Source organism: Nymphaea colorata, chromosome 3 (genome assembly GCF_008831285.2).
Source record: "Nymphaea colorata isolate Beijing-Zhang1983 chromosome 3, ASM883128v2, whole genome shotgun sequence".
Lineage (NCBI taxonomy): Eukaryota > Viridiplantae > Streptophyta > Magnoliopsida > Nymphaeales > Nymphaeaceae > Nymphaea > Nymphaea colorata.
Window position 1 is genome coordinate 22145979 of NC_045140.1, and position 27658 is coordinate 22173636.

Genomic DNA, 27658 nt, shown 5'->3' on the forward strand with positions numbered 1-27658 from the left:
TATTGTGGTTTTGCCGCTTGTTATTGTGTCTAAAAGACTTCTTTTCTTTGAATTTTATTATTTCTATCGGCTCTGTTTATCTCTCTCATCTAGATCCTTGAACACCCATAGCCTTTACCTCAAATGTGCTTTGGCTGACGACTAATCATTATGTAAGAGCCAATTGTTGACGCACTGAAACTCTCTGGTCCCACGGAGATGTGACATTCTCCCGCGAAAACGTCACGGCTCCCTCACTGTGACCTCAATGCCTGCCATGGTAGACGTTGAGCAAAATGACGACCGCCTCTCCTTGATGCAAGAAAGGAAAGCTAACTAAAACAATCCATTTTTTAATCTCTTGCCCTCTCTTTCTCTCTTGCTGCTGCTCATCCGAAAGAATAGCCGGATTCGCGTAGGGGAAAGACAGAGCAAGAAATGGGAGAGAAACAGGGGAGAGATGAAGATATAGCGTGTTGTGGCAGGTCGTACGGTCTTTACGGTTCTCATATTTATTTTGTTTCCCAGATTCTGGCAGACGATGGAGAAGTAAGAAAAGAAGAGGTCGGCGGGCAACCAAGACGGCAAGGCAAGAAAAATGCGAAGCTGCGGACAGACGAATTGCTGGTAGACCTCTGATTTGAAGGATACGAACGTGGTTGGAGCTCGGGAACAAGGAGAAGAGCAGCCGGAGCCCTGTCTTCCGGTGGGAGGATTTGACCGCCTCAGTGACACGGCCCGCGATGCTGCCATCGCCAAACCATCCTCGGCGACGGCGATTGGAAGGAGTAGATTATTAGGGTTAGTCGGATTTTCCTTCTATGAAGAGTTTATTACTTTAATGCAATTAAATAATGAATATTAGAATAACATGAATGGTCAGACTCCATTGATGGTTAAATTTGTTTAATTCAATTAAATCAACAGAAAATCATTTTGCAGAGGTTGACATTGTGCTTGCTGGGGACATGCCACTAAGTTAGGCCTACGACATTGGATAAGATCTTCAAGAGAGGATTGAGCAGCTTTCTCAGGTGGAGCATTCATTTGTGCATTTAGATTTTGAGTGTACCCATCAACCTGAGCATAACAAGAAGGTGTAAGCTTTCATCCAGTTTTATGACGTTTTTTTGCTATCAATGACAGTTTCGTCAGTCATGTGGCTAAATATGCGTGTCTACTTCAGGGTAGTTCTAGTTTGATGATGTGATCCTCTATTTAAAGTTTAAACTGTTAAAAATGTGATAAGTCATCATTCGTACTTGATTAATATGATGCGACCCTTACAGCACGGTTTTCTTTTTCTTCTTTTACTCGAAAATATTGCGGTTTCGTTCTAAAATGATGAGAAGAACTTCAATTGTAATGTTTGTTGTATTTCAAGGATTTCAATTCTCAAAGCTGTAGGAAAACTTTCTGTAGGAAAACTTTCTTATGCAATACGTCATGCATAGATCATTACTGAATGACTTGACCTGCAGAAAAAAGGGGAATTATGAAGATTTGTAGCCTCGTTAGAGGGTCCACAACTTAGTCCAGTGCTGCAAAATTTTTTCCATGCACATTTCTTTCAAGTTTTGAATATGTGAACATATGCTACTAAGATTGATTTTTCACTTCTTCTAAAGAGTTGGAATTTGCTGATAGGAGAAGGTTGCATGTATGTCTTTTCCTTGGATTCCAGTATGAAATATTTTTGTATCCAACAAAATCAAGGACTAACTTCGACATCGTCAGTGTGGAATGGATAATCTTCCTTTCCATGCTTTTTGAGATTGTGTTATATAACCTGATTTTTGTGTCTATGTTTCTACTGTTGTAGGTAGTTGGTTCTGACACAAATTTATCCGTTTGCTGTTGGTGCTTCCTTGCCATGGACAAACGGGTTCATTCTAGTGCATCTGAGATGCTTCAGGATATGCTTATCAACAAAAATATGCGTATGTACAAGCTTACAAGGACATTTCTTTGTATTATTATTGCTAGTGGAATGAAGTTCATAGCAGAAACTCATAAGATGTTCCTGTTTTATGCTGTTATCTTATTGACAGGTGTTACTGCTCTGAAGGTTCATCATGTGATTATTCTAATCTCTTTCCATTCTCCCAAAGCTCCCACAGTTACTGGGTATCGAGGGGAAGATGATGATCCCTAGTAATTTTTAGTATAATTAATGTTAGCACGGAGTGCTTTATCGGACTAAGTCACCAAGTTTTTTCTTTTTGTGCTTGGGCATGTCATTTTCGAGGCATTGCTATTTCTTGTTCTCGGCAGATATATACCACTAATTGACTGTTAAATTGAGGATATCACTTCTGCTGACGTTTGTTCCACTTCCATCCGTGAAAGGACCTCATTTTTTGGGCTGTTTGGGCGTACTTTCTCCCCCACGATTAATGGTGTGAAGATTTCTTTTCCATAAAACCATTTAAATTTCTAAAAGTTACCAACTTGTTACTTTGAAACTTGTTCACATTCTATGTGCTAGTGTTACACGTGAATATTCCACTGCTTTTTTTTTAATTTTCCTGTTTTCCTCTATGCATTGATAACTGTTCTGTTCATGCACTGTATATGTCTAATTGTGCAGGGTGTATCCTGTCATATCCAGCTATTATATTTATTGGGGTCACACCTGCTATTATAATTATTGAGGAGGTCTTGGCAGTTTAGTCTAATGAAGTTGCTAAATGTGCTAGTGTTCATCTGTGTTGATACATTGCACTGAGAAAAGAACATGGAGTAAGACTTGAGGATCGAGACTTTCCCCTAAACCTACTTTTTATTGCTTAAGAATTTGCCATAAGCCAAAAGATGTGGATAGAATTTCTTATTCAATGACCCCAACTGTGGCTGTCAAGTTGCTTATCAACCACATCTGATAGAATGATACAGGAAATTGAATATAAGGAACTCGGTGAAAAGTTGGAATTAACTATTACAAGCAAAATTTATTAGGACAACAGCCTTAAAATAGAGATAATCTAAATAAGTTTCAGCCAGGCAACCTGATCTACAAGTAGGAAGTGGGCTAGATATTCAGAGAAGTTGCTTGTTTACAGCCCATGATAAATTTGGCCAATCGGTGAGGACATTGTGTGGCATCTTTGAAGGATTTTAGGTAAAGATGCTTTTGAATCGCTTTCTCTTTTCTTATGGATATAATAACCTGCATAAGATTCTAGTGGTCAAACTTGTAGGTAACAATAGTTTGTTGCTAATTTTATGTGACAATGTACTCTTACGTAATTCTTCCAAGTGCTCTAGTTGAACTTTTCATATTACATTTTTTTATATTTATTATGTCTTTAACATATGCTCCTAGAGCTTGTAATAAATGCACTACAAATTCAAAGAGACAAAGGAATAGTTAACCAATATTTATGCATCCTAGTGCTTGCAATAGATGCTCTATAGATTCAAAGAGAACAAACGAATAATGAACAAATATTATGCATCCTAGTGCTTGCTTAATGACAGCTAAAGATTGGCAGTCTGATAGTTTTGATGTCGTTCCTTTACACTTTGCAGTCCTTGTCTATATCTTCTGCAAATTTTTAAGTTTAAAACTGCTCTAATTAAATACGGATTGTGGCATTCGATCTCCCCGATGGTCGACATCTTTCACATCGTTATCAGGTGCTTAGGCTTTTTATATGTTATACGTTTATCTTCCATTTCATTGTAATTCTTGTGCAATCGAAGTTCAAAATTATCTTCAAGATTATCTAATGTGTTATGAAGCTGGACTGTGTGAGCTATTAGGTCTTAAGCATGTTTCTGTAACATCCAAAGGTTTGCAGTTTCTGTGGAACCAGTACTTCCCCGTAGTCATACTGGTCTCGAGATCTTGGCTTCCCTAGTCTATGGGTTTATGCTTCTTGACCGTCTGTAACCTTATATAACGAAAGGAAAAAAAGAAAAAAGAAAAACGAGGCTGTTGGACGATGACTAATCAAATGGCGTGCTTGTGTTACTTGACTACATAGTTTCAGCTGTCTCTATTTTCTATTGTTGATGACGCTTCAAGGCAATTGTTGCACTTCGTGTGATTAAGTAGTGGTTTGACGATTGAAACATGGTTTATGGATTTGTGGGTGTTCATCTTTTATTTTGAGGAGAGATAAACTCGTAGTGCAACATGAGCTTAATGTCTTAGAGATCAGTGATATGCACTATGCTTGTCACTTCTGGTGAAGCCGAACCAATTATGCACTTATAGAATGGAAAAGTGGTGGGACTTTTAGTGGCGACCTTTTATTTTCATTAAATGACACTTTCTTATACTGGGTCTTTGCAAAATTTGCTATTGGAAAGTATGCTTGGGTGTCAAACCTTCTGAATTTTTTATAGTATGCATGAATATCTTAAGATATTGTATTACCAAAGCATCGCTATCTAAACTGGTTATTTTTAGAGTTATTCTCAGAACTTATCTAGATCCAGATTTTATACAAAGTAGGCACTAACACGAACCTGGTACATGCACCTGACTATTTATGAACAGAATGTGCAACCCGAAGTAAAAAAGCGAACTTAGATCTAGCTTCTCGCAGCCGCACCTCCACCTGCGCAGGACCGAACTAGCAGGGATTTGATTTGGCTTAGTGATCAAGCTTCGCAATCTACTGGCTGGTTCAGACTTCAGATAAGAACTTTAGTTGCACGCAGAGGCCTGTTTGTTTCCCGACGTCTTATCTTCACCCCGAACTTCTTCAATGTATGTTGCAATACTGCGTGGTGTCTCAGCAAGAATAATGATCTTTGTTTCTGTATCATCGATTCTATGGCCTTTCATGTTCACGGATGAAATAGTGGCATCTACGCTATTTTCTTCGACATTCATTGTTCCTTTCCGGATTTCTGCCTCCCAGGTTACATCAGCTCTACGAATTCGTCTTCTGGAATCAATGATGATGGACAAGAGGAAGGCAGAGAATGCACCAAATGAAACTGTTCCCGTTACGACGAATAGTCCCCAAAAGCTAGAGAGGGTTAAGACCTTGCTGGCAACCTTTGCATCGTTTTCCAGACAAGTCTGGTTTCCGAACCATGCGTTCTCGAATTCAGTCATTCTGTCTCCCTCTGTAACATTAAGCACTGCCAGCGAAAGATCGGCAAGAAAGGGGGACCCCTTAGGAAAAGCCTAGATAAGTCGCAGAATCAGTTCGGGGACCGAATTATTTTGCAAAATGAGACTAGAAATATCAACTTAAATCCAACCGGCCTGATCCGGTTTGTGTTGCAAGATTAACTTTTAGAGGTATATATCGGAAGAGGGGAAGAACATCTAAAATAAGTATAATCGAAAAAAAATAAAACAAAACGTTAAGTCCTACATGTACATTAATATAACAGGAAAAGAAACAAACTCGGTCATGACAAGCGGCACGGATTTCTTGTGCTGCTGAATTGTGATTTCATCTTGTATTATATATAGGATTGAAATTGACCCGGCTTCATCAGTTTTGGAAAAAAATCATTTTTGTAATAAATGCTGAGATAAAGGGGTTCAACCCTTCAAGCCTAGTCAGTAAAACTGTATAAGGTGTTGATTCGGTTCAAATTGGCCGGTTTAAGATGGGTGTGTGCGTGTGTGTAATTTCCAAGAGAGGAGAGAGAGAGAGAGGCACTCACAAAGCCAAAACCTCCAGTTTTGTAGATAGGACCAATCATGGCGAATCCTTGGCAATACTTGGCAAGGAACAGCTTCAGATAAGGAGTCTCGTCGACGACAGCAGCAACTCCGCCATTTTTGCTGCCTTTAGCAAGGGCAGGCACATAGTCCTCGACTGTGGTGTATGGCCTGAGCTTGGATTCATCGAAATTTAGTCGCTTCAATATGCCCAGCACAAAGGATCCCTTCTGATAGCCGACGTATTCTCCATTTCTGATGAGTGTTTGGATGTCCCCGACTGTAGGTTGAAGCTTCTGAACCGTGAGTATTGAAGACAAACTGGCTGTATAACTCGAAGTCAGGATCAAAACCACGAACGACCAAACAATGACCACAAACCGTGCTGGATTGCTTGTCAGTCTTTCCCCTGTAAGCACAGAATTACTGTAAGTTAGAAAGAAAAAGATGAAAAGATTGCATTCATTCATGGGTGGCAAAAACTAATTCCTAAAAGTCTTTCTTAGGAACCCATTTTCGTTCCTTGAAAACTTACATCCTGTATGGGTTTTCCGCTTCGAAGTGAAACTCACCAATTCATGGTACTCGTGCGTGTAGTTCATGAGAAGGTGCCTTTTAAGTGCTTCAAACTACTTGCAAGCAGACATGCACACACAAAAGAAGTGCAACTTACTATGAGCGAAGACTAACGTGGAGAAGGCAAAGTAAAAGGCCAAGCCAATATGTTGAGAGGGCTGACCCCGGAATTCGGGGTTTCTTCTGTGCTCCAACAACCAGACCACCACTGCAATCAACAGAAAGAAAGATGCAGTCGTCAGCCAAAGACCTGTGGTGAAGGGCTTCAGGAAGACGAAAGCGCTGTATTTGTCCTCATCCTTCACAGCCACAAGCAAAGACAGCCCACTCTCCGTGTAGGGGAACGTGAAATCCACGTACTGCGATCTGTCCGCTAGAATCGTTACATCCGCCACAGCTATGTCAAATTCCTGCAACACCGTAACATCTCTGTTATCAGTTCTATTTCATTGGCATTAGGCTTATGAGGGCAAGTTAATTTCTCTCTCTCTCTCTCTCTCTCTCTCAATTAGGGAAACGAGTAAGGATTAGTACCCCAAGAGACATGTAATGGAGAAATTCATTATAGCTGCCTGAACTTTCCCCGTGTGCTTTAGCAGACTTGAAAGGGACGTACTCGAAAGGCAAGGCATAAGGTAGGAGCTCCAAAGCTGCTTCGAATATGTCTATGCAGTAGCCTCTCACCGTCTTCTCGCCGTCTTCCAGATTGGACTCCACATCCACGTACTCCCTGAACCGTTTCTTTACTGGAACACCAACCTTCAGTTTCTTCCCGTTGGTGGGCAAAACCCAACCTCTTGGTACCTCTGCCGTCTCGCCAGGCCATACCACCATCTTCAGATTCTTGGACAGGCTAGAATAGTTTCCATCATTCCCACCCAAAACCTGTTTGTTGGGTGTGAGTCTCCTCATCGTTGGGCTCCAAAATCCCACCACTCTTGCCCCTCTACCAATCACATTCACTATCTGGAATGGATTAGACGTCCGCTGTCCACCGTTGAGCTCAAACTGACCACTCAAACCCCTGAATTTGGTTTTCAGAATTTCTTCCAGCAGCTCGGGACCAGTCGGTGACAATGTTAATTCCATGATATTAGTGGAATCATTTGAAGATCTTCCCAAACGATGAAAGTCGAGATTCCGTGGTATTTCTGTTTTCTCTAGTGCGGAAGCTAATGCCCACATGGTGTCGTATGCCCACAGTCCAGAGACGCTTATTTCCCTTGGAATGTCAATCTCGGTGTACTCTACACGGAACCTCCTCTTCCATCTCACTGTGAAATTTTCCAACTCCTTCGTTTCGGGTATGTAAGTCTTCACCCCCAATACGCCTTGCAAGGAATCAAACTCCGAGGGATGCAAGATATCCAGGAGGTTTCCCATCCCCGTTGTCACGATCCAAGCATACCCTTTACTCATCATCCCCAGCTCGAGCGCGGAAGAGAACAGACGGGTGCCGAGGGGCGGCGCCATGTGCACAACGAAAACCCGAGTCTGCATCGTCATGAGCCTGTAGAGCTCTTCCCTTATGGACACGTCCTTGCAGTCAGTAGGAAAAAGAGATCTAGAGGCCACCTTGACGTCTGCTTCTAGAAAAGCCTCCGTCAAAGAGGGTATCATTCCGTTGCCGAACTCGCTGTCTTCGTAGATGAGCGCGGCCTCCCTCCAGTTGTAAGCTTTAACAATGTCTGAAATGGCCTTAACTTGGTACAAATCGCTCTGTACTGTTCGAACGAAGTAGGGAGCATCTGCCATGGACGGTGAAGGGCTTATTTCAGTGAAGGAAATAATGGGGATATGGGCTTTGCCTCCCAAAGCTGCCACGAGTTCCACCTCAGAAGGTGACACTGGCCCAATTATCGCCTGCACGCCGATGTTCTCCAAAAGGTCGATGGCTGGAGCAAAAATTAAATAGCGTTTGTCAAGTTCAAAATCTTCGATGAAGCTTGAAGTTTAATTTAATCTTTCAACCTTCTTGTTTCCTGCTGGTAGAGCAGAATGCGATGCCTAGCGGGTCCAGATATATATATCTTTAAGTAATTTGTTGGAGACTAAAAATTGAAAAGGAAAGGCGCATCTAATAAATGAAACTCTAATGGCTCCATGCTCTCGATTGGACACAAAAGCACAGCCCAAGATTGAGACTTGGCTACATCTGAAGCATAAAGGAAGAGAAGATCTGCATGACGATATATTACCGGCAGATGCAGCTTCAACAATATCGCCTCTCTGGTAGTCGCGCACGTGAAGCACCAACTGATTCGAGTGACTGCGGCTACGATTGGAAGAGAAATCCTCCACGGCCATGCGTATACAGGAGTCGACCACCTTCCCTTCCAGCGTACCCAAGTCGAGGATCACTCCCACCTTCATGGGTGTCGAGAAAGGAAGGTGGCCGTTCTGCAACGGACATCCTCGTCGAGGGCACAGCAGCAGCAAGAGAAGGAGAAGAATTTGGCGGAGGTCCGCCAAGAGCATGATCTCGTGCTTAGGTGGGCGCTTTCTCCTTCCGCAGTTGCTGCGACCAAGAAGAAAGAAATAACCATCTTTCAGGTTTTATTTTTTGTGGGGAACAATAATAAAATTTTTGTGGGGAGCCACTTGGGCCTTTTTCCACAAGCCGCGTTTGGGGTAGGAGACTCGTACTTTTCTCCATTCGGATCTGACCATGAAAATGAATTTGAATTCACCATGCCTGTTTAGCTACAAGTATAAACATCGTCTTCACAGAAACTCGGTCCGACTCTTCTCAGCTTGTCTTAGTCTTAGGTTTAGTTCGTCCATGTGCAAATAAAGGAGAAAGAAAATTAATAGTACTGAAAGATTTACTGCTATTTTACTTATTCCGTCACCCTTTTGCTCAATTATTTGAGTTTCAAATGTTTCTTGAGGGCGAAAAAAAGACTTACAGCACTGTTGTAATCTTCCAAATAATAGATCTATATTTTTTTCTGTTTCTTAGTTAATATGATTAAATGACATAAAGTAATCGGTAATTATATTATGCTCATTTGTCTCATCACGCGGGTCCTTAGACATGCTAAATAATGATATTTTTAACAAATATGATTTTTCAACATAGGTTAACGAAAAGCCACTGTTTGTGGTGGAGAAATCTCAAATATATATAGTCCCTTCCATGCTCAAAATTCATTATGAATAGCAGCGGTTTTTCCAGGTTTACCTTTGTGGTGGCACGCGTAACTTAGGTGGATTCAGTCATGGAACAGATTCCCCGTTTCAAAAATAATGACGACACAGGCCTGAACTGAAATGTTTATGTATAGTGAAATTCTGAAAAAAAAAACCACCCAAGAGAAAGGATTTTAGATCATCTTTGCCTTCTAAGATTGATTTTCTTTGAAGCAGCCAAAACAATTTCTCTTACTTTCCGGTGTTAAAATCACACTGCACAGAGAGGCAAAGTGGCAGATAATATGTCAATATTTTGGAGCTCTGTGGATTAGGTTTCTGAATCGTCTAACAAATAATATTATAACGTGGACCATTAATGCCATTGACAAGCCATTGGTTCTTAGACTTCCACTAGTCAATTACAAGCAGTCGGCTTCTCTCCTAAGACTAGAAATGCCAAAAAATTCTTTATTCAGAGTTTTTGACTTGGAACAAAGCATCTCTTCGGATACCAACTAGGTAAGCGTCCACCAATCAGACCAGAACAGAAGGTTTGGAATCCATTTTTCCCCTTCCTTTCTCATTTTCAATTCAGGAAACTCTCGTTGTTTACTGACTAAGAAATCCTGGAAGATCTCGTCTCTAGTTTTTTATCCGGCCTCTTTGAATAAAATTGAACTTAGTGATACCCATCGCGGTGGCGTCACGAAGGCCACAAGAAGTCGCGAGCAGACTGTTAGGAACAACACACAATAAACTCTCTCTTACACTCTCAAGAGGGGGTTAGAAGCAACAAGAAAGAGACAACGATTTACGTGGTTCAGAGCAATAATATCCTACGTCCACGGTCGCACACATCTCTTGTATTCTCTCTTTCAGAAGAACACACACAGACAGACACACACCAACAGCGGCCATCCTCTAAACATAAGGATTAGAGCAAACCCGCATTTGTATAAAATGATATATATGCCCTTATATATAGAAAAAATTCCGTATTAGGACAAACCCGCATTAGGGCAAACCCGCATTTGGATCCGCGGTATTGCAAATGAGTGTTCAGTATGGATCAAATTTCATACACCAACACGGACCAAGCAGCAATCAGATAGCGATCCAAAGACAACTTCGTATGAAGAATTTGGCCCAAGTCGCGAGCAGACGAAGTAGTGCCCTTTCATCGAGTGAAGGAATGCCAAAAAGAAAGAAAGAAAAAAAAAACATCGGAGATTGAATTAACAACTTAATTTTCTTCATAAATACAAGAACATTTTGAAATGAAAATCTACTAAAAACATTCTCCCAAATCCACTATCTGGTCAGATTAACTGTAACGAAGAAACTTTTGTTATTATTTCCAGTTTTGTGAAAGAAGAGGTAATACGTTCATAATCGAAACCAGATTTAATTTGGGCGTCACAGGGAAGTGAAGGGTAAGTGGTCTTCGAATTTCCTCAGATTTAATTTAATTTGACTAGCAGCACTTACTGGTAGTGGTGAACATCTACGTACTAGCAAGGATCGTTCAAACATTAGCCACGTGAGTTCTCCCTTCTCGCTCTACGAGTCGCCAAGGTCAAGACCTTTACAAGAACAGTAGAGAAACGGCAAGTCTATTTTTCCAAACTCTTGACTTTGGATGATGCTTCTGCGTCCACTGGTAAATCAACTGCATTATTTAGTAAAAGGTATGTGGGAATAATTCTTCACCGTCCACTTCTTGTTTCTTCTCGGTTTTCCTTTTTCGGGACTAGCCATACCATCTCTGCTTATTAATTCGATAAATTAAATCCAGAAAGATCTCTGCCTTTCCATTTTATTCTACCGAATTGGCAAGCCAAGGCCGTGTTCCCTGCTTTTCTTCTTAAAGGTTTTTTTTTTCAATAATCAAATGAAAAATGGCTGAAAAATCAGATTTCCGCATTTTAAAAAAATGAAATTTAGAATATTGGACAGACATTGCCATAATTGTCTGTCAGCCAAAGAAGCTTAACGATCTAGTCGATGGAATTAAAGTTTAAACACTGAGATTTTTCTTAGTATCTTCGTCTTTTTCTGCCATACATGGCAATACTCCATTTTAATACCTGTTTTGTATGACTTTAGAATTACATCGAAACATTAGTAAAATGGCCATATCCCAAACTCTTTAGCAGCGTCTATGCGATATAGTTTATGAATATCTAACATTTTTGGTTGCCTTTTTACCATGGCTGCTAAACATATCAGCTCAGCTGTTGCACATTGTGTTTGTCATATTTCCTGTGTTGACATGTACGTGTGTATAGCAATCTCTTCAACTACTCTTTTTTTAAGTGCTACATGCTCAGAACAGTGGGACCATCAATGGCTAATCTGCCTAATTGTTTTGGTAGAAAGAATTTATACTTCCAAATAGTAATGAACTGTTATTCTACGGAATTGTTGTTTTTGTTAATTTCGTCCCTTTTTCTACTTGTTATCATGTACCACATGTTTATTTTTGCATATAATTTTTATGCTTAGTTGTTTTATAATTATATCTTTCTATTTGTTTCTTTGCAGTTTACCTTTGTAATTTGTTCATGTCGTTATTTCTGCTAATCCAACGTGATGTGCATGTGTCCCTCTAGAAGGGTCAGCTACAGGTAAGCATTTCAAGAAAATGGATCGACTGATAATAAGCTAAGATCCTACAATGTCCCTTATTTCTGAATATTAGTACATGAATTTGCTTAACTTGGCCAACTATAGCTAAGCACTTTTATAGGACCAAATTTAGTGTAGCCAGCTTCAACCTATGAAAATATTGTAGTGCAGACCACTTCTGCCTTTATTTTGATAAACACGCCTGCGTTTTCCACTGCTCAACAAAATTATGCAAATTAACCATAGGTTGCCGCTTAAGTCGGTGTTGGTGTCATAAAAGAGCTAAACTACTCTCCAGTAAAACAAATTTTAAATTCATTAGTTTGTTAATCTCTTGAAATATACCCAATAATGTGAATATTTCTTTAATCTAATCAGTTGGTGAATGACATTGTTCTGTTCAGTAATTTTAGAAAGTTATCTACTCGAAACTGATGTATCCATAAAATCGTTTTCTTTTTCATGTCAATTTTATAAGGCAGAAGGGTAACCTTTTGCTAATTTAACAATCGCTGTGACATAAAATAATCTTATGGACCTTATTAGTATTGGAAAAATATTGGTGTGTCTATTACAATATGTTAAAAGTTTAGGTATGATTCAAAAAATCAGTTGCCTTGGTACCTGTTTAAAGTATTAAGCGCAATTTATATTACAAACAGGGCTCTCCTTTCTGCTGAAAAGAAGCGTCACTAAATGTTATACTTTCGCTGATGCTAGGATCGAAATGTCAGTGTAAGTTTACATTGAATGGCATGGTAGGGACTCTTGTCAAAAAAGGGCAACAATTGCTGATGAAAAGAATGGGAAGCCAGTAAAAGTAATCATCTTTACCGACGAAACGAGGTTAAAAGGTTGTATGCGCCATTGACGTTGCCCAGGCAACGTTAGTAATGGTCGTCCGCAACAATATCGTTTGTGATTTGATTTATGATAAAAATATATAAAATGGCCTTTGTGTATGTATTTTGTCTGTATTATGTTAAGTAGTGATGGTGGAGATACGCTGCCGAGTAGGGATCGACCATTCAGAAAATCACTTCTGCCGACTCGTTTCATTTGTTGAGCACCATCTTGCAAAGTTTTCAAATTTACATTAGCAAATCTACAAAGAATTTGAGATCGTCTTTGGGGATTTTAGATCGTCGTTGCCTCCTAAGGTTGATCTTCTTTGAAGCAGACAACAATTTCTCTTACTTTCTGGTGATAAAAACACACTGCAGAGAGAGACATAGAGAATAAGTCATTAATTTTGGAGCTCCGTGTAGGAGGTTTCAAAAGCGACATAGAAGACGACTTTTCTAACAAATAATATTATAACGTGGACCACTAATGTCATCACAGGACATTCATTGGTTCTTAGATTTCCACGAGTCGATGGCAATCGTCGGCTCCGCTCCTAAGACCAGAAATGTCAACAGAAATTCTTCCCCAGAATTTTTGACTCTCTCTTCTGATACCAATTAGGTAAGCGTCCACCCAGCAGACCAGAACAGAACGTTTGGAACCCACTTTTCCCCTTCATTTCTCATTTGCAGTTCAGGAGACTCTCATTGTTTATTGACTAAGAAATCCTGGAAGATCTCGTTTGTAGTTTTTTCTCCGGCCCTTGTTGAATGAAATTGAAACTAGTGATGCCTCTCGCTATGGCGTCACTACAAGTCTCAAGCAGACTTAGCAGTGATCTTTTAGTTTGACGTATGTAAAAAATTCTGGAAAATGTTATTTGGTACCTGTACAAATTTGAAAATACTGTTTGACTCTCTCCAAAAAATATATATATATATATGTATTTATATTTGTGGAAAAAAATTAGTTTGACTTGTCTAAAAATTTTTTAAGTACACATTTGAAAATACTATTGGGCCCCTTCTAAACAAATTTCTAGTTCCGTCCCTACGTGCTCGACATCAAGAAGCGATCAAAATCAGATCCACCAGCAGCAGAAGGAGTCATCCTAATCAGACCTTATTGGTCGTAAACTTTTGTCTTATTAATCGAGCTTTGATAGATTACCTGCACAGCTATAGCAGCCTTTGAGCAGGAGTTTCTTCGACCATGGGCTTCCCGAATAATATAAAAATGCACTGCTGTAGCAGCTTTTGAGCAAAGTTAATTTCTTTGTCCATGGACTTCCCGAATGGTATAAAAGCAATGTAATAATTGCTATTTAAATTAGACCTGTTAGAAATTAAAAATCAAACATATTTTGATTTCTTCTGCGATGAACAACAGGTGGCCCATTAATCCTCCCTGTTCCGGAACCTCTACTGCATATCTTAAGTTGGATTAGAGTGCTCAGATTGGATGGCATCGTATCCACTTTACTGTCGATGCCTTCAAGCTTTTCACGAAAAGAAAGAATGTCACGGCAGATCATTGTAGAACCGACGACCAAATAGAGAATAGCGAGCAACAATGGAACGGAAGATATTGGCTCTTACAAGCGGTGCAAAGTCTGACACTGTTAATACCAATGCTGGAGACATGTAAATCATTTTATCAGAATTGATGCATCAGCATTTAGAAATAATCTTTCACTTAAAAAAAAAAAAAAAAAATTAAGTCGATTTACTGATTTTACTAAATAAGTGGCCTTTAGGTGATGAATCTGCTCTCACAGTCGGATGGTTGATTTCACCAATTCAGGCAAGCGACCATCAATACTCAGAGGCAGCAAAGGACTTTTACCACATAAAAGCCAATTTACGGGATTTGCAAGAGAAGTCATTGAAAATAAAGGATAAGTTGATTGCCCCGAATATCCATGGAATGACGCAGCAAAATCAACACAAATGTGCCATTACCTCTCGAAAACCGCATAATTATGAAAGTTTGGCTCATCAGCCATTCCGAAACTTAGTTTGCAAAAAATATGGTTTTTCGATATTTCAGCTCCCTTTTCTTCCCTTCCTCACAAATCCAAAGTGCAATACTAATATGTGGTTTTATTGCTCAGATACAAGAAGAGTTCATACTGATAGGTAGCACTGGTCCACAGAGAAAACCAACAGGCCTATTTGGGAAAAAGAAAGGAATAAGATTTTTTTTTTAAAAAAAAAAAAAAGATAGCTAATGTTGTGTTTGGAAGCTTAACTTTAAAGGAAAAGAAAGATTAAACATTTGTGCTTGATAGTCAGAAAGAAAATGAAACGAAAGGAAAGGAGAGAAAAAATTAGTGCATCTAACAATGTCTCCAAGTCCTCTAAAAATGCAGAGATTTAAGAGGGAAACGGAAGGGAATTTTGAAAAACAATAGAACATAACGGATTCTCAACGCATCGACATGATTCGTGTCGTAAAATGCTAAGGACAAAGATTTTAAAAAAAAAATAGTTTTTGAAAACATTCTTTAAGCTTCGGTGAACAAATTCTGCTGCGCGAAAACTTGGCTCTCAGACCACAGTTAGATCTCAGGAATGCCTCCTTACGTACATTATTCACAAAGAGGTGAGCGGTTTCCTCAACCAAGTCTACCCCATAGAATGTTTTGGACAAGTAGTCATAAAATTTCAAATTCCTCTTCCTCTGAATGTGTGTGTGTCTGAATGTGTGTGTGTGCGTGTGTATATATAATTACCAGGCCTTCCGTGTGTGTGTGTGTGTATATCTATAACTACCTGGTACCATAGATTTAATGGAAACTTTACGTGTCATTAATTTTAAAGACACGAAATAGTTAAGATTGAACTGGAAAAAAAAATGAAAAGTCCAACTATATTTTCAAAATATTAAAATATATGCATCGTGCCTCCTCCTTTGAGGGGTATTTTAATTTCTTGAAAATACAATTAAGTTTTTAATTTTTCCAACTTAATTCCATTATATGATCTTAAAATCAACAATTTTCATTCAACCAGGCATATGAAGGTGTGTTTGTGTGTGTGTGTATATAGTATATACATCTACACAACCACTTTTTTTTCTCTCTTCATGATCAATTGGCTCGCTTCTTAGAAAATACAGTACGCCGGGGCTCTAAAATGATTTTTCACCCTGCACTTGATTTTTCCATTTAAGGCTGGTCTCTACCGTACCATTTACAAGTGAAACGAGAATCCTGTCCTCTGTAACACGTGAGGTGCAGCAGTAAAGTCGTAAGGGAGCATAGAATACATCTATCAGGATGACGTAAAATGGACTGAACGATGCACAAATTCCACAAATATTTATAGACCATTTATCAGAAGTGACTGACAAGGAACCCTTTTGATGTCAACGAATGTCGAATGCTCCGCGTGTATTGGCTGCTTCCACGGTTCTCCATCCATTTGCATGTAAGCATCTTTCCACTGGCCCCCTCTTAGTTCCAACTTGATGGAAGCGGCCTGAACCATCAAATTTTTCCAACGATCAGGCAAATGATAATTCGAAAACTGAAAGTGAAGATTTTCCTAGTCATAACAACATGATCACAGCCCACCATTGGATCAAAGCGGAACTTCTAGAATTGCAATTCTACACATTTTACATTTAAAAGAGACTTGGCCAGCAGAAATGTGCTTCAGAAGTGGAAATATCATAGTACGGAATATTTCCTTCGGGTAGAAAGAGAACACCATTGGATCAAACGGAACTTTTAAAGTTCCAATTCTACACATTTTAAATTTAAAGACACTTGCTCAGCAGAAATGTGCTTCAGCAATGGCTTCAGAAGTGGGAATACTCTTAGTACAGAATATTTCCATCAGGTGGAAAGGGAACTCGATTGGATCAAAAACGGAACTTTAAGCTGCGATTGCACACATTTTATATTTTAAGAGACTTGGTCAGCAGAAATGTGCTTCAGAAGTGGGAAGTACCCTGCTTCAGAAGTGGGAAGTACCCTGCTTCAGAAGTGGGAATACTCTTAGTACAGAATATTTCCGTCAGGTAGAAAGGGAACAGGTGCTTCAACTGAAAAATATGCAATGGACATTTCTATGGAATAAAGAGAGCATGCATTTGAATCCACTTCTATTGGAGATCTTTGGATATCTGGACACACTCGCACATCAAGTGTACTAACCTGCGCTAAATGCTTGGCGTTAATCAGTTCTGCCATCACAAACGAAGCGTGCCACCCTTGCTTAAAACCAAAGATCTCAAGCAGGCCATCATCAGCACGAGCCTCTACAAATCCTCTCTGTGAAATTGCCAGATATATCAGATACGCCAGAGTCCTTTCTCATCCATAATATAACACAATATGATAGGTCAACTTTAAACAGTACAAGTAACCAAAAGGTAGACATCATCTCTTATAAATGGCAAACAACTCCCAAATAATCAGGTCATCCTTCAAAAGTCAAGATGCTTCTTTATTTTTGTAAACAACTTACAAAGTCATTCAACTTGATAATTCATTTGTCAGCAAATCAAAGAAAACCATTTTAAAGCTTGAAAACAGCATACCCAGTGGCTAACCGTTAGTCAGACCAGACTAGCACCAGAATCTGCTTCATAGGGTCATCAACAACATAAGCAGAAACCTGTAATTGCTTGCCTCATTTGTGAGTCTAACTTAAGCAATAGGTTTATAAACTATTGGTGTACAATGGGATTTTGGTGTTCTAAACAATTGACAGATAAAAATCTGAAAACTCATTGGCCCAGGGTGCATCATTTGGTCACTAAACCAAAGAGAGACAAATCAGATAGAAAATGTGTTCCTCAGTAAGCTAACACCAGCAATGGTTTCAGCTGGACAGTTGGCACTATTGATAGTACGAAGATAAGTATGTTGTATATGTCTTTTGTGCTGGCATGCATGCATGAATGCCTCATTCCTTATAACTAGTATAACCACAACATCTCATCTATTGATTATTGCTTGACTTTGAACACACTCTAGAAACAAATCCAAACAATACAAAATTATCATGAACAAGGATACAAGGAATCACCAGATTATAGTGAAGGCTAATCTAAAAGGGACAACATTTACTAAATGAAAATCGTAAATACATCTGTACAACCAGATCCTGTTAAGCAATGCAAAGAAAACGGTGCTGACCTTCTCCAAATAGTCAGGCTTCAATTGGCCCCATGGGTTTCTTCCACTTCCATAGTTGGGAAGATTCAATGCTACAATGGCCCTGACACTGTGATTAAGCATTTCATTTACAGCAAATAAAGTCAGAACTTAGAACTTTAGGAGTAGATCATAAATAATGAGCATGCTATCAGACTTTAGTTAGAGATGGATCTGTAGTTATAATTCCATGAAACAAGAAATAGATGCCCATCCAGAAATTTCCAAAAAAAAAAAAACAATTAACCTTTTGAATTAATATGAAAAAAGTCAAAGTATACACACATAGGGGCATATGTTCAGAACATGTGGAAGCATATTATGCCTATCCTCCGAATCCCCTACAGTGCACAAAATTGCATAGTCAATTACCCTGTTTGGACACTAAATGGAATATAGACACTTGGCATCACCCTCGTGAGACAACCACCTGCCAACTTTTCTAAAGAAAAACCACCCCTTATACTGAACGATGGCTTTGACAATCAGAACATTCAGAACCTTTCAAGTAACAAATGATTTTTTCTATGCATGTTCTGAAGTTTACAAGACTTTATATTTTAGTATCGCCTGAAAAGTCAAGAGTGCTTTTAAATGTTCCCTATGTACTCAAACATGAATACCTGCAAAAACATAATATGATGTTCCCTTTCATTTTAAAGGTGAAGGCCAGCCAATCAAACAGACTATTTTAACAAAACATGAAGGAATCATACCTTGAAGGAATCCGAACCGGTTCCCATTTTGAGGAGTTGGGTCGTTTTATTTGTAACCGTAGAATGTTTTTGAGCCCCCTGTCATAAACAAGTGAATACAAATATAGAAAATACACTAGAACATCCAACGCTGATTAATACAGGCATGCTTTCTAAACTTGGAAGTTTATAAAATTACTAGAATAAGCTTTTCTAATGCACAGAGGTTAACAAACTTTTAGGGGCAAAAAAAGAAAAAAAGCGAAACAGCAGATTAGTGCCTGACCTTAGACTTGGATCGCTTAAGCAAGGTGTAAAGAACCATCCCTGAGTGCAACTGTAACCTGAATATATCAACTGGCAAAAGGGAAAATAAGATGTATTTCAAACTTCCAATAGTACCCCTTAGGTTCCAGAATCATTGAAAAATACATGTCAGATAATAATTTAGACTAAAAATGTCAGAAATGTTTAATAGAAAATTAGTAACGGAGTACATAAAATCATGACTGAACTAATCAAAAAAAAAAAAAATAGAGAGTAGGGGCTCTCTAGTATACCAAGTGATTTTGCTTCAAAATTTTGGATGACAGGATGATGAACCCTTTCAATTAGAGTTCCACTCTTTTTTTAACACTTATAAATTATAATAGCACAAATATTGTCAATCTTTTAAAACATCACAAGTTTTATAAAACAACGTCCTTGCCTACATTAAAGGAGAAATATTGCAATATTTTCAAAATCTTATACCAAAAATATAATAGAATCACAATACTATCACAGTAATAGGACAAAAAAATTTTACTTAAGTATATTTCTTACTTTGGTCAGTTTCTTTTCATACTTTTCTAGCAACTTTGGGTTTTCAATTTCATCAAAGTACATACGAGGCAGTTAAAGAGTACACCTTATTTGAAATTGGTCCTTGTGCCAGCGATGGTTTTTCGTTCCGCAAATGATGAAACCCATAAGCAACCTGTGCATCCATCCCTGGGAACAGCATAAAAAAAACTTAGGATTCTTAAAATCATGATCTAAAATAATAACATAAAGACGAGCATCGGAAACATCTGAAATGTGCATGCCAACAGTGGAAGCAAAGCATCTTTCAAACCAAGACACCACAAGATACCATTGTTGCAACCCACATGTAACAGATACAGAAAAAGAAAAAGGCCAAAAGCTAACAAACATATTGCCATGATGAGTTCAGGGAAAGATTACATGCAAATAATCACCTCAAACCTTAATAAAATATAAAACTGGAGTATTTTGGATTTACAGTCACGCATCCTCTGAGTTATGATAACGGAATAAGAATCATACTCTACTGTGCTTTATTCTGTTATGTTTATTCAAGGTACTATATCAGTTGGGACAAATGGATCAGAAGGTAGTGTGGCCGATTCAGACGTGTGTCCAAACAAGAATTTTGTATAGTTTCTTCAAATTCAAGTTATCCAACAGATTAGTAAATGAAAAGGATACTTGCAAAACCTACAATTTGAAAATCTGTTGGCAAAATATTTTTTGACTTCCCACCAAAAACCAAGAGCATGGTCACCAATGTCAGTGTCATAGAAACATCAAAAACAAGTGAAAATGAAATGGGGGAAATCATATAAAATAATTTTGAAAATATCAGCAAAACAAAATATTGTGAAAGCATTTTTTTAATATATTTTACAGTATTCATTTTAATAGCCATTTTAAATTTTATGAACATTTTAGCAAGAAAATCAGTAGAATCCAGATAATTTCACAAAATTCTTTATCATTTTTTAATCTTCCGAATTCATGAGATATTCCCCAGAAAAACAAACTTTCCAATTAATACCCAAGAGAAATCTATCAGATAAAAAACCGAGAAGTCTATTTGTGACTGGTTGTAACTGTAGTTCCAAGAAGAACAAATGAGGCAGGTCTATCATGGCTAATTATTAACAGTTATTGATAGAAAGTTTAACCAATTTCTGGACAAACTTGCATAAAAAAGTACACATGAGAAGGCCAACTTTTGCAATTTCTACATCCAGGAGATGAAGGCAAGTCATTGTACAAATGAGCATTTCAACATTATAAGGGCAAGAGGCTATCCAATACACTGCAGTTCTCAGCATTGTCACAAATATAATTTTCGGGTATTAAACCAAGAGGTTTTTCTCGGGTATAATTCCGCAGAGTTGTTTTTCTAGGGAAAATATTGCTAAGCTTTTAAGTTAAACAAGGAAATATCCTAAAAATGACATGTGAAAATAAAAATCTGGTAACTAAAAAAAATTAAAGAACACAAAAAACGCGAGAAAATGCAAAACAATGAGAAAGGGAAAAACCAAAAAAATGTGAAAACAAAAAAAAACATGTTCGTTTTGTATTTTTTTCATTTTGGTGTTTTCCCTTTTTTTTTGCTGAAATGTTTTTAACATTTTTTTGTTGCATTTTTTCGAATAAAACATGTTTTCTGTGACAGTGCTTCTAACTCTTGTTCCACCTCAGTTGAAAAACAGACCACTTTTTGGAATTTGACTTATATTGCAAAGTTGGCACCAAGTTTCAACTGATTATAGAAAAGATTCCAGGGATGCAATGACAAGGGGAAAAAGCATGGTTGCTTCAAATACATTAGTGACTAGGAAATCCAATAGAATATTCTCAAAATAAATTTCACATAGTTAAAAGTAACAAATAAACACTAGCACCGCCTATATAAAGCTTCAAGCATTCTGCAAAAGAAGCAGAAAGACAAGTAGATGATGCCCCTTATAGACACAGTAAGGAAAAAAGTCAGAAAGTTGTTTCACTGTACCTATACTAAAATAATTGTAGAACACTCCTTCAATCTGAGTAGGTTTTTCTGGTAAATAGTCTTCAATGTTGTCATCCTGATTCAAGAATAATAATCACTTATTTTTTCTTGGTGACAGCAGTAAAAGGCATTCATGTCAGAACAGTAACATCATGATACACAAAACCCAGATTTTCTGTGAAATGTTTAGTGCTTGCATATACATCACTTGCACACCCACATAAAGGTAGACACATGAATGAGTTTCACTCATCACATGAGTACATCAAGCACTACTTGGTACATGTATCTGGATTTCTACATTATCTATTGGTATATGTGCAACAGTGCAAGAGAGGCAAGCAATTTTCAAGCATTTGAGACACTTCCATAAATCTGTCACCATCAGCAAAGATAACAGAAACAATCTATATGAACAAGCCTAGAAGCAAAGAGATCATACCTTAAGATGCTTCTAATCATGCTATGCTTTGTTTATCATATCACATTGCAACATTTGTAATAATGTGCTAAAAATAAATAACTATTTTTCTGCATATATGAGTTACTGTACAACAGTGATACACATCATAAGTTGTGGCAATGTATATAAGGAAATACATCCAAACATAGTTCTAAGGAAAAAAAAAATATTTTGATTCCTTGGTTGTTATCAAATTCAATGTTTTATTTTACTTATGTGAAATATATATTAAACTATCATACGGTCATACCAATTACCAAAGCATATATCCATGCTAGAACAGCATCATATACACACATACCCCTCCATAAAAGCCTAGCAGACCAAAGCAAATTACAGGTACATACATGAAGTCATGCAGCTCAAGCATGAAGAATAGCAATAGTATTACTCGACATTCGTACAAAGACAATTTTGCATTTTCTAGTTGTTTGAACTTTGTAGCCTCCAAAAGGGAGATATGCCAATGCAACACACTATCTGAAAAAGTAGAACCTCCAGCTAATGAATAATTTAACAACAAAAAATAGCATAGAGTAATCATCTTTACCTTATCAAAAACACACTCTTCTCGATTTTTCAGAGCATATGGGAGTTCTATTGCCTCTCCTGATGGCATTGATACCACAATTTGCCAACTATCATAATGCAGAAAACAAGACAAAGAAATACAGAAAAAAGCCATATATTAGCACTCATAGACAATGTCAATGGCACTAAGTCAAGAAGATATTAGTTTTGTCATGTGAACCATAAATAAAGAATTTGATAGGATGGCACATAAATGAGATGGATACAATAAAAATAACAGCGAGTTGTTTATGGCTTTATGCGATAGCACTATTATTGCAACATGTTAAACAATGTAATTTATTTGAAATTTCAATTCATTAGTTCTTTTTAATTACATGAAGTATGAATTATCCAATTTACTAAATTTTACCCTGGACCCTCTCATGAATCATCATAAGTTTAATTTTTACGCCTTGCTCATGGACAGTACTTGGGCATCACTACATCTCAACATTTTTCATAATATGATGAAAACAGCAAGAATCCCCTATCACTACCCACCACATTATAAATTCCTAATTATGGCACATGCAAAAATAAACTGGCAATCAATATGCAGCATTGTAGTCATATTTTATAAAAAAAAAAAAATCGCACTCAAGAAGTTCCAGTTAAAATGCAAGTATCTTTATTCATATTTACATGTCAAATATCTTTTAGAATGCAATATGACACTAGACAAAATGCCTCATAGGCAATACCAAGCTGTGATGACACAATTATTTGCCATATGCCACCCTTCCATATGTGCTTGTGTATTTTGTGGTTACTTGTCTATCTTATTCTTCTAAGAGCTAAATTCATTCTCATGTTACAGGAAATATGTCCATCATGTACCATATTGATGCATATACGTATATGATGATGTTCAATTCCAAGAGTGTATACAGAAGCACGAATGACATTAGCATACCATTCCTAGATCATTCACATTGCCAATACACTAGATATATTTGACTTCCCAAAATTCTCCACGAGTGAAACATAAAAGGAAAGACAGAAAAAGCATCTTGGCAGTCAGATTTAGAAACCCAAACCTATCAAGCTGGCAAACTTGTCCAGTTGTTGCTTTAAAAAGAGAGCGCTTAACCGCGGACTTCCATGCAAAAGGGAACGAACCACCCTGAGGAAAACTTTAAAAAGTTCTTATGAATAAATTGTAAGAGATGTAGAAATGAAATGTAGACCAATGACAAAAATACTTTAAAGGGGAACTACAGCTCACCCAACCAAAACTCCTAGACAAATCATTGCCAGTTCCAAGGGGAATGATTCCAGTTGGTGGAAGTGGCAATCTGTTTTGTAAATAAAGCTCTGAAATACTCCCTAACACCCAGCCAACAGTGCCATCACCACCTGCGACCTATCATGGGAAGAGAGGGTTCATTTAACTTACCAGGGAAATATTTATTGCAACCAAGTGATGTTACTGTTATCTAGAAGACAAATTCAAAAAGCCCAAGACAGCACAATAATTGTGCATAACATAAAAAAATATTTCGTCAGCATTTTCTTGGGCATCTAGAAGAGATGGATGACCATACACACACATGTGAGAAAGGGAGAACCACGCACCATAACCCGCAGCTTTTCACGAGTCTCACTTGCACAATTATCTCCAAAACCAGCTAATCTCTCCAGGCAGCCCAATCCGTATTGAAAGAAATCTGTAGGTTTCACATTTGATAGGTCAAACACCTGCAGAGCACCCCAAAAAAAAAATTATGATGATGTGAAATTGATAAGAAATTATAATTACTTTGTGCTGACCAACTATCATACATTATAAAACCAGTTTAATAGGCATCTGGATTCTGGGGTGACTTGTCGCAGGGTTGCATGCATAATAAAGCACTATTCATCTATGCATAGAGAATAGAGATGCATAGTTCGGTATAATGTATTAAAAAAATGTCCTGGTACATTGTAAGCAACACAAGTTTCTGTTGGCATGATACAATTAAATCTACAAAAAGTGTTCTTTAGGACTGGACATGACCGCGAGTTGCAAACTGACACACAAACTCCCAGATTGTTGATTTATTTTCAACATTGTTTTGCCAAAAACTTTAGACCAGTCATGCCATAGAAGAACTGTAACTTCTAAGGTTTTATTTTTCCAATTTTTCTTCCTCTGGACAACATGTAATTAAGTATTTAAACATGCACATAATGGTCATCCTGGCAAGTAGAAACAGGAACCAGAAAAGTAGAAAAACTCAATACATTTCCAATTTTTAAATAGAAATATGGATGAGTAGAACTCGATGAGAATATTGAGAAGAGACATTAGAAAAGCGGCGCCTACCTTTGGGCAGGGCTAAGGGCAGGTTCTCCAATAAAAGTACAGAAATCTTATCCGGGCTTTTGATGCTTCAACTTTTCAATACCCTATTTACGTGTCCATTGTGAAGTCTTTCCCAGGTGGTGTGTTAGAAAAGCAGATGCCATGTGAACTATTTTATGTTCATCTGTTATTTCCTCTGAACTTAAAACAAAATAGGGGTGGTAAGTGCAGTGTCTTTTCTTGACCCTTACCATTAGGACCATATTGTGTTATTCTTGTCATCAGAACTATGCATTCACATCACAAGGTCCAAGATTTGAAACAGAAAAAAAGGACGTCAAGTCCATGGCACTTTCAAAGGCAACATGTAAGCCTAACACAGTTTGAAGAACAAAATTCAAAATTCTTTATTTTTTAAGCAAAAAAATTAATGTTCGAAGTATCAAAAAGATTAAAACTAATATCCATGCTTCAAAATGAAGCCTTAAATTCAAGTAGATTATTTTCTTACCACGAGGCACAATGATACTTGTACAGGTGTCTGTTGCAAGGACCTAGGAAGAAACTAACAGACATGATATACAGGTTCTTGTTCAATAACATGCGATGACTGGGAATAAGGGTCTGTGGTATACTTCCTACCTTGAGATGCTGCAGAATATCAGTTTTCCACACTTCCCAGTTACCACGACTACTAGTTTCCACATAAAGTCATAACGTTACCTATTCTGCCCTTGCAAGTTAAGAAAGATAACTCTGTCCCTGGTAGCTGAATGATTATATCAGGAGACTTCTGCATCCTGCACCATTACCAACAGGAATGATTTACGTTACCCTTAAAAGGGTAGGCAGCACCAGAGATATGCTACAACATATTCAATCGGTGGGCAGCTCAGCAAAAGGATCGAAGGCCACAGGTCCACAAGAATGAACGAAGAACGGTTTCTCACGTTCAACGGTAGATATTATCGTGACAGCAGAAATAGTCAATATTTCGACGCAAAGGACGAGAGTCCAATCTAGTCCGACGGAACTTTACCAGCTTTGCTCTTTAAGTTTTCGAAAGAAACTTCAGTTCGCAAGAACATACTTCATTACTTCACTTTTAATTCCCGAGTCTAAAAACTAAATATCCAATGGGGACAACAGCCCATTCGCTTGCGCTCATTGTGCTAACCAATCAAAGATCACAAAAAACTCAAACAACTAACGAAGTCCGAAAGCGACGAAGAGGAAGAGATCAAACTTCAAAGAGATAGACGAGGAGATTTTCTCTTCTGTTCGGTTTCTTTCTCAGTTTCTCCTGTTAAACAAGAAGCGGGGCCAGTTTCTTTTGCTTCAGGCAGTTCGCCACATTACAGTTCGCCACATTAAAGATGGCACCAGAGTTCACGCATGATAAAAGAAAAACAGGTATCACAAAGGAGAGGGGAGACAACAAAGACATCCTCCTCCCCTCCTCAACACGAAATCCTTTCAACTACGTTCATTAAATGAAAGAGGGTCGAATCCCGAAACGCCAAACAAACACATTAAACTTTCACAAACCACAAAAAAGGAAATTAAAGGACGGAACTTGGAAAAGGAAAAAATTAACTAATTTACGCGACGCTGTGGAGAACCGGTAGCTCTTCATTCCCCAAAAAAAATCAACAAAATCAAATAAAAATGCAAAACATCAAAAGAAGCTCTAGAGGGAAGGGGGGATGCTAGGTGAAGGGAACGAGCCGGCGGACCTGCTCCTCGCTGATCAGCTCCTGTAGACGTGCCATGAGGGCGGGACCGTGACGGCCGCCGCTGCGGGAGTTGACGAAGACGACGATGGGCGCCTCAGGGGCGGTGCTGGAGCCGTCCCAGGGAAACCGCTCCTCGGCGTCCCCGGGGACATCCTTGCGGCTGATGGACTCGGAGAGGGCTTGGCGGAGGTAGGGCGGGATCACCACCCGCCGCTGGAGGTCCTCCTTCTCAATCCTGGGGCCCGCGAGACCGCAGCCCATCAGAGAGTCAATGAGCGACGTCCTCGCCGGCACCCTCGCCGCCTCCCGATCGGCATCCGACAGGTCTATCTCCGCCATACTCCTTCCCCTCTCCTTCCTTGAAGAGAGGGGGCAATTTTCAGAGCGAGAGCGCGAGATATAGAGGGACAGAGGTGGCAATGGCGGGCTCCGCTTTTTCGCTTTTTACAGGCGAGATCTCCTCTCGCTGACGGGGGCATCACTCAATTTTCCGTTTCTCCAAAGCCTCGGCTTCCGACTTCGCCCTTCGTGTGTCCACAGAACGACGGGCGTATCCTTCCGTGGCCTTTATACCTCCACCAAACGGTTCCTTCATCCAGGCAAAGCAGTTATAACTCAAACCCCGCTCCTTGCTTTCGAACGCGTGTCATTTCCGGGTCTCTTCTTCCCATCGGCGCAAGATTTGGCGCCGGTTAATTTTCCTCTTTTTTGATGAGAGAATTGGTCGCTGTTGTCCTGTGTTATTTATGCTCAAGTGTCTTTATTTATGAATTAAATGCTTACTTACATTACATATTGTTTCTTGTGAATAAATGATGAAAGGCAGAGCTTGTCTGCCGAGCAGTTTTAATCGGAAATGGTTCGGGTTTTAGTGCCATTGATCTAAGCAGTTGAAGGTATTCGTCTAGTGCTTCACGGGGCTTGATCTTAGGATGCGTCATCTGGGTCACCGACGACTTCAACAGGGGGGCCTCCAGTAGCCGGCCTGTTACCGAATTTACGAATCCGAAAAGGCCCAACGTTTCAAAGGAACGCGTTGGGAGACTGGATTCGTGAAGCAAAGTTGTGTTTCTCGAAACCCGACGGCCCAAAGGGAACGGTCCAAAGCTGGGGAGCGATTGGACGATAT

The 27658-nt window shown here is 38.7% G+C and overlaps 2 protein-coding genes and 1 long non-coding RNA gene across 3 annotated transcripts; 1 reads left to right on the forward strand and 2 right to left on the reverse strand.

Annotated features, from left to right (window-relative positions):
* The first annotated feature begins 69 nt into the window (after window positions 1–69).
* On the forward strand, window positions 70–2345 carry LOC116251176 (uncharacterized). The gene is made up of 4 exons (XR_004171613.2): window positions 70–780; window positions 922–1076; window positions 1802–1919; window positions 2031–2345. It is a non-coding gene; the product is annotated as an uncharacterized LOC116251176 (long non-coding RNA).
* Window positions 2346–4355: 2010 nt separating this feature from the next.
* On the reverse strand, window positions 4356–8715 carry LOC116249894 (glutamate receptor 2.8-like). Its single transcript, XM_031623205.2, has 5 exons — window positions 8389–8715; window positions 6725–8085; window positions 6288–6600; window positions 5617–6023; window positions 4356–5125 (listed from the first exon to the last, which is right to left on the reverse strand). Exons 1-5 carry the CDS (start codon window positions 8666–8668, stop codon window positions 4637–4639), a joined length of 2850 nt encoding a protein of 949 aa, XP_031479065.1. The 5' UTR covers window positions 8669–8715; the 3' UTR covers window positions 4356–4636.
* A 7215-nt stretch (window positions 8716–15930) lies between these two features.
* Window positions 15931–27070, reverse strand: LOC116251080 (diacylglycerol kinase 4-like). Its single transcript, XM_031625150.2, has 12 exons — window positions 26530–27070; window positions 24082–24204; window positions 23732–23869; window positions 23544–23629; window positions 22484–22571; window positions 21471–21546; window positions 19572–19654; window positions 18948–19018; window positions 18683–18760; window positions 17949–18036; window positions 16962–17078; window positions 15931–16281 (listed from the first exon to the last, which is right to left on the reverse strand). Exons 1-12 carry the CDS (start codon window positions 26866–26868, stop codon window positions 16123–16125), a joined length of 1446 nt encoding a protein of 481 aa, XP_031481010.1. The 5' UTR covers window positions 26869–27070; the 3' UTR covers window positions 15931–16122.
* Window positions 27071–27658: the final 588 nt, after the last annotated feature.

What these genes read in the sequence shown, in the direction of transcription:
- LOC116249894 (XM_031623205.2), bottom strand. Translation starts at nt 8,668, where the DNA reads ATGCTCTTGGCGGACCTCCGCCAAATTCTTCTCCTTCTCTTGCTGCTG. An exon ending in TCCATTACATGTCTCTTGGG is followed by an intron (nt 6,601 to 6,724) that starts GTACTAATCCTT and finishes ACGGTGTTGCAG; the next exon opens with GAATTTGACATAGCTGTGGC. An exon ending in CACGTTAGTCTTCGCTCATA is followed by an intron (nt 6,024 to 6,287) that starts GTAAGTTGCACT and finishes CTGTGCTTACAG; the next exon opens with GGGAAAGACTGACAAGCAAT.
- LOC116251080 (XM_031625150.2), bottom strand. Translation starts at nt 26,868, where the DNA reads ATGGCGGAGATAGACCTGTCGGATGCCGATCGGGAGGCGGCGAGGGTG. An exon ending in TTAAGCGATCCAAGTCTAAG is followed by an intron (nt 18,761 to 18,947) that starts GTCAGGCACTAA and finishes TGTTTATGACAG; the next exon opens with GGGGCTCAAAAACATTCTAC. An exon ending in ACGCCAAGCATTTAGCGCAG is followed by an intron (nt 16,282 to 16,961) that starts GTTAGTACACTT and finishes TTGATGGTTCAG; the next exon opens with GCCGCTTCCATCAAGTTGGA.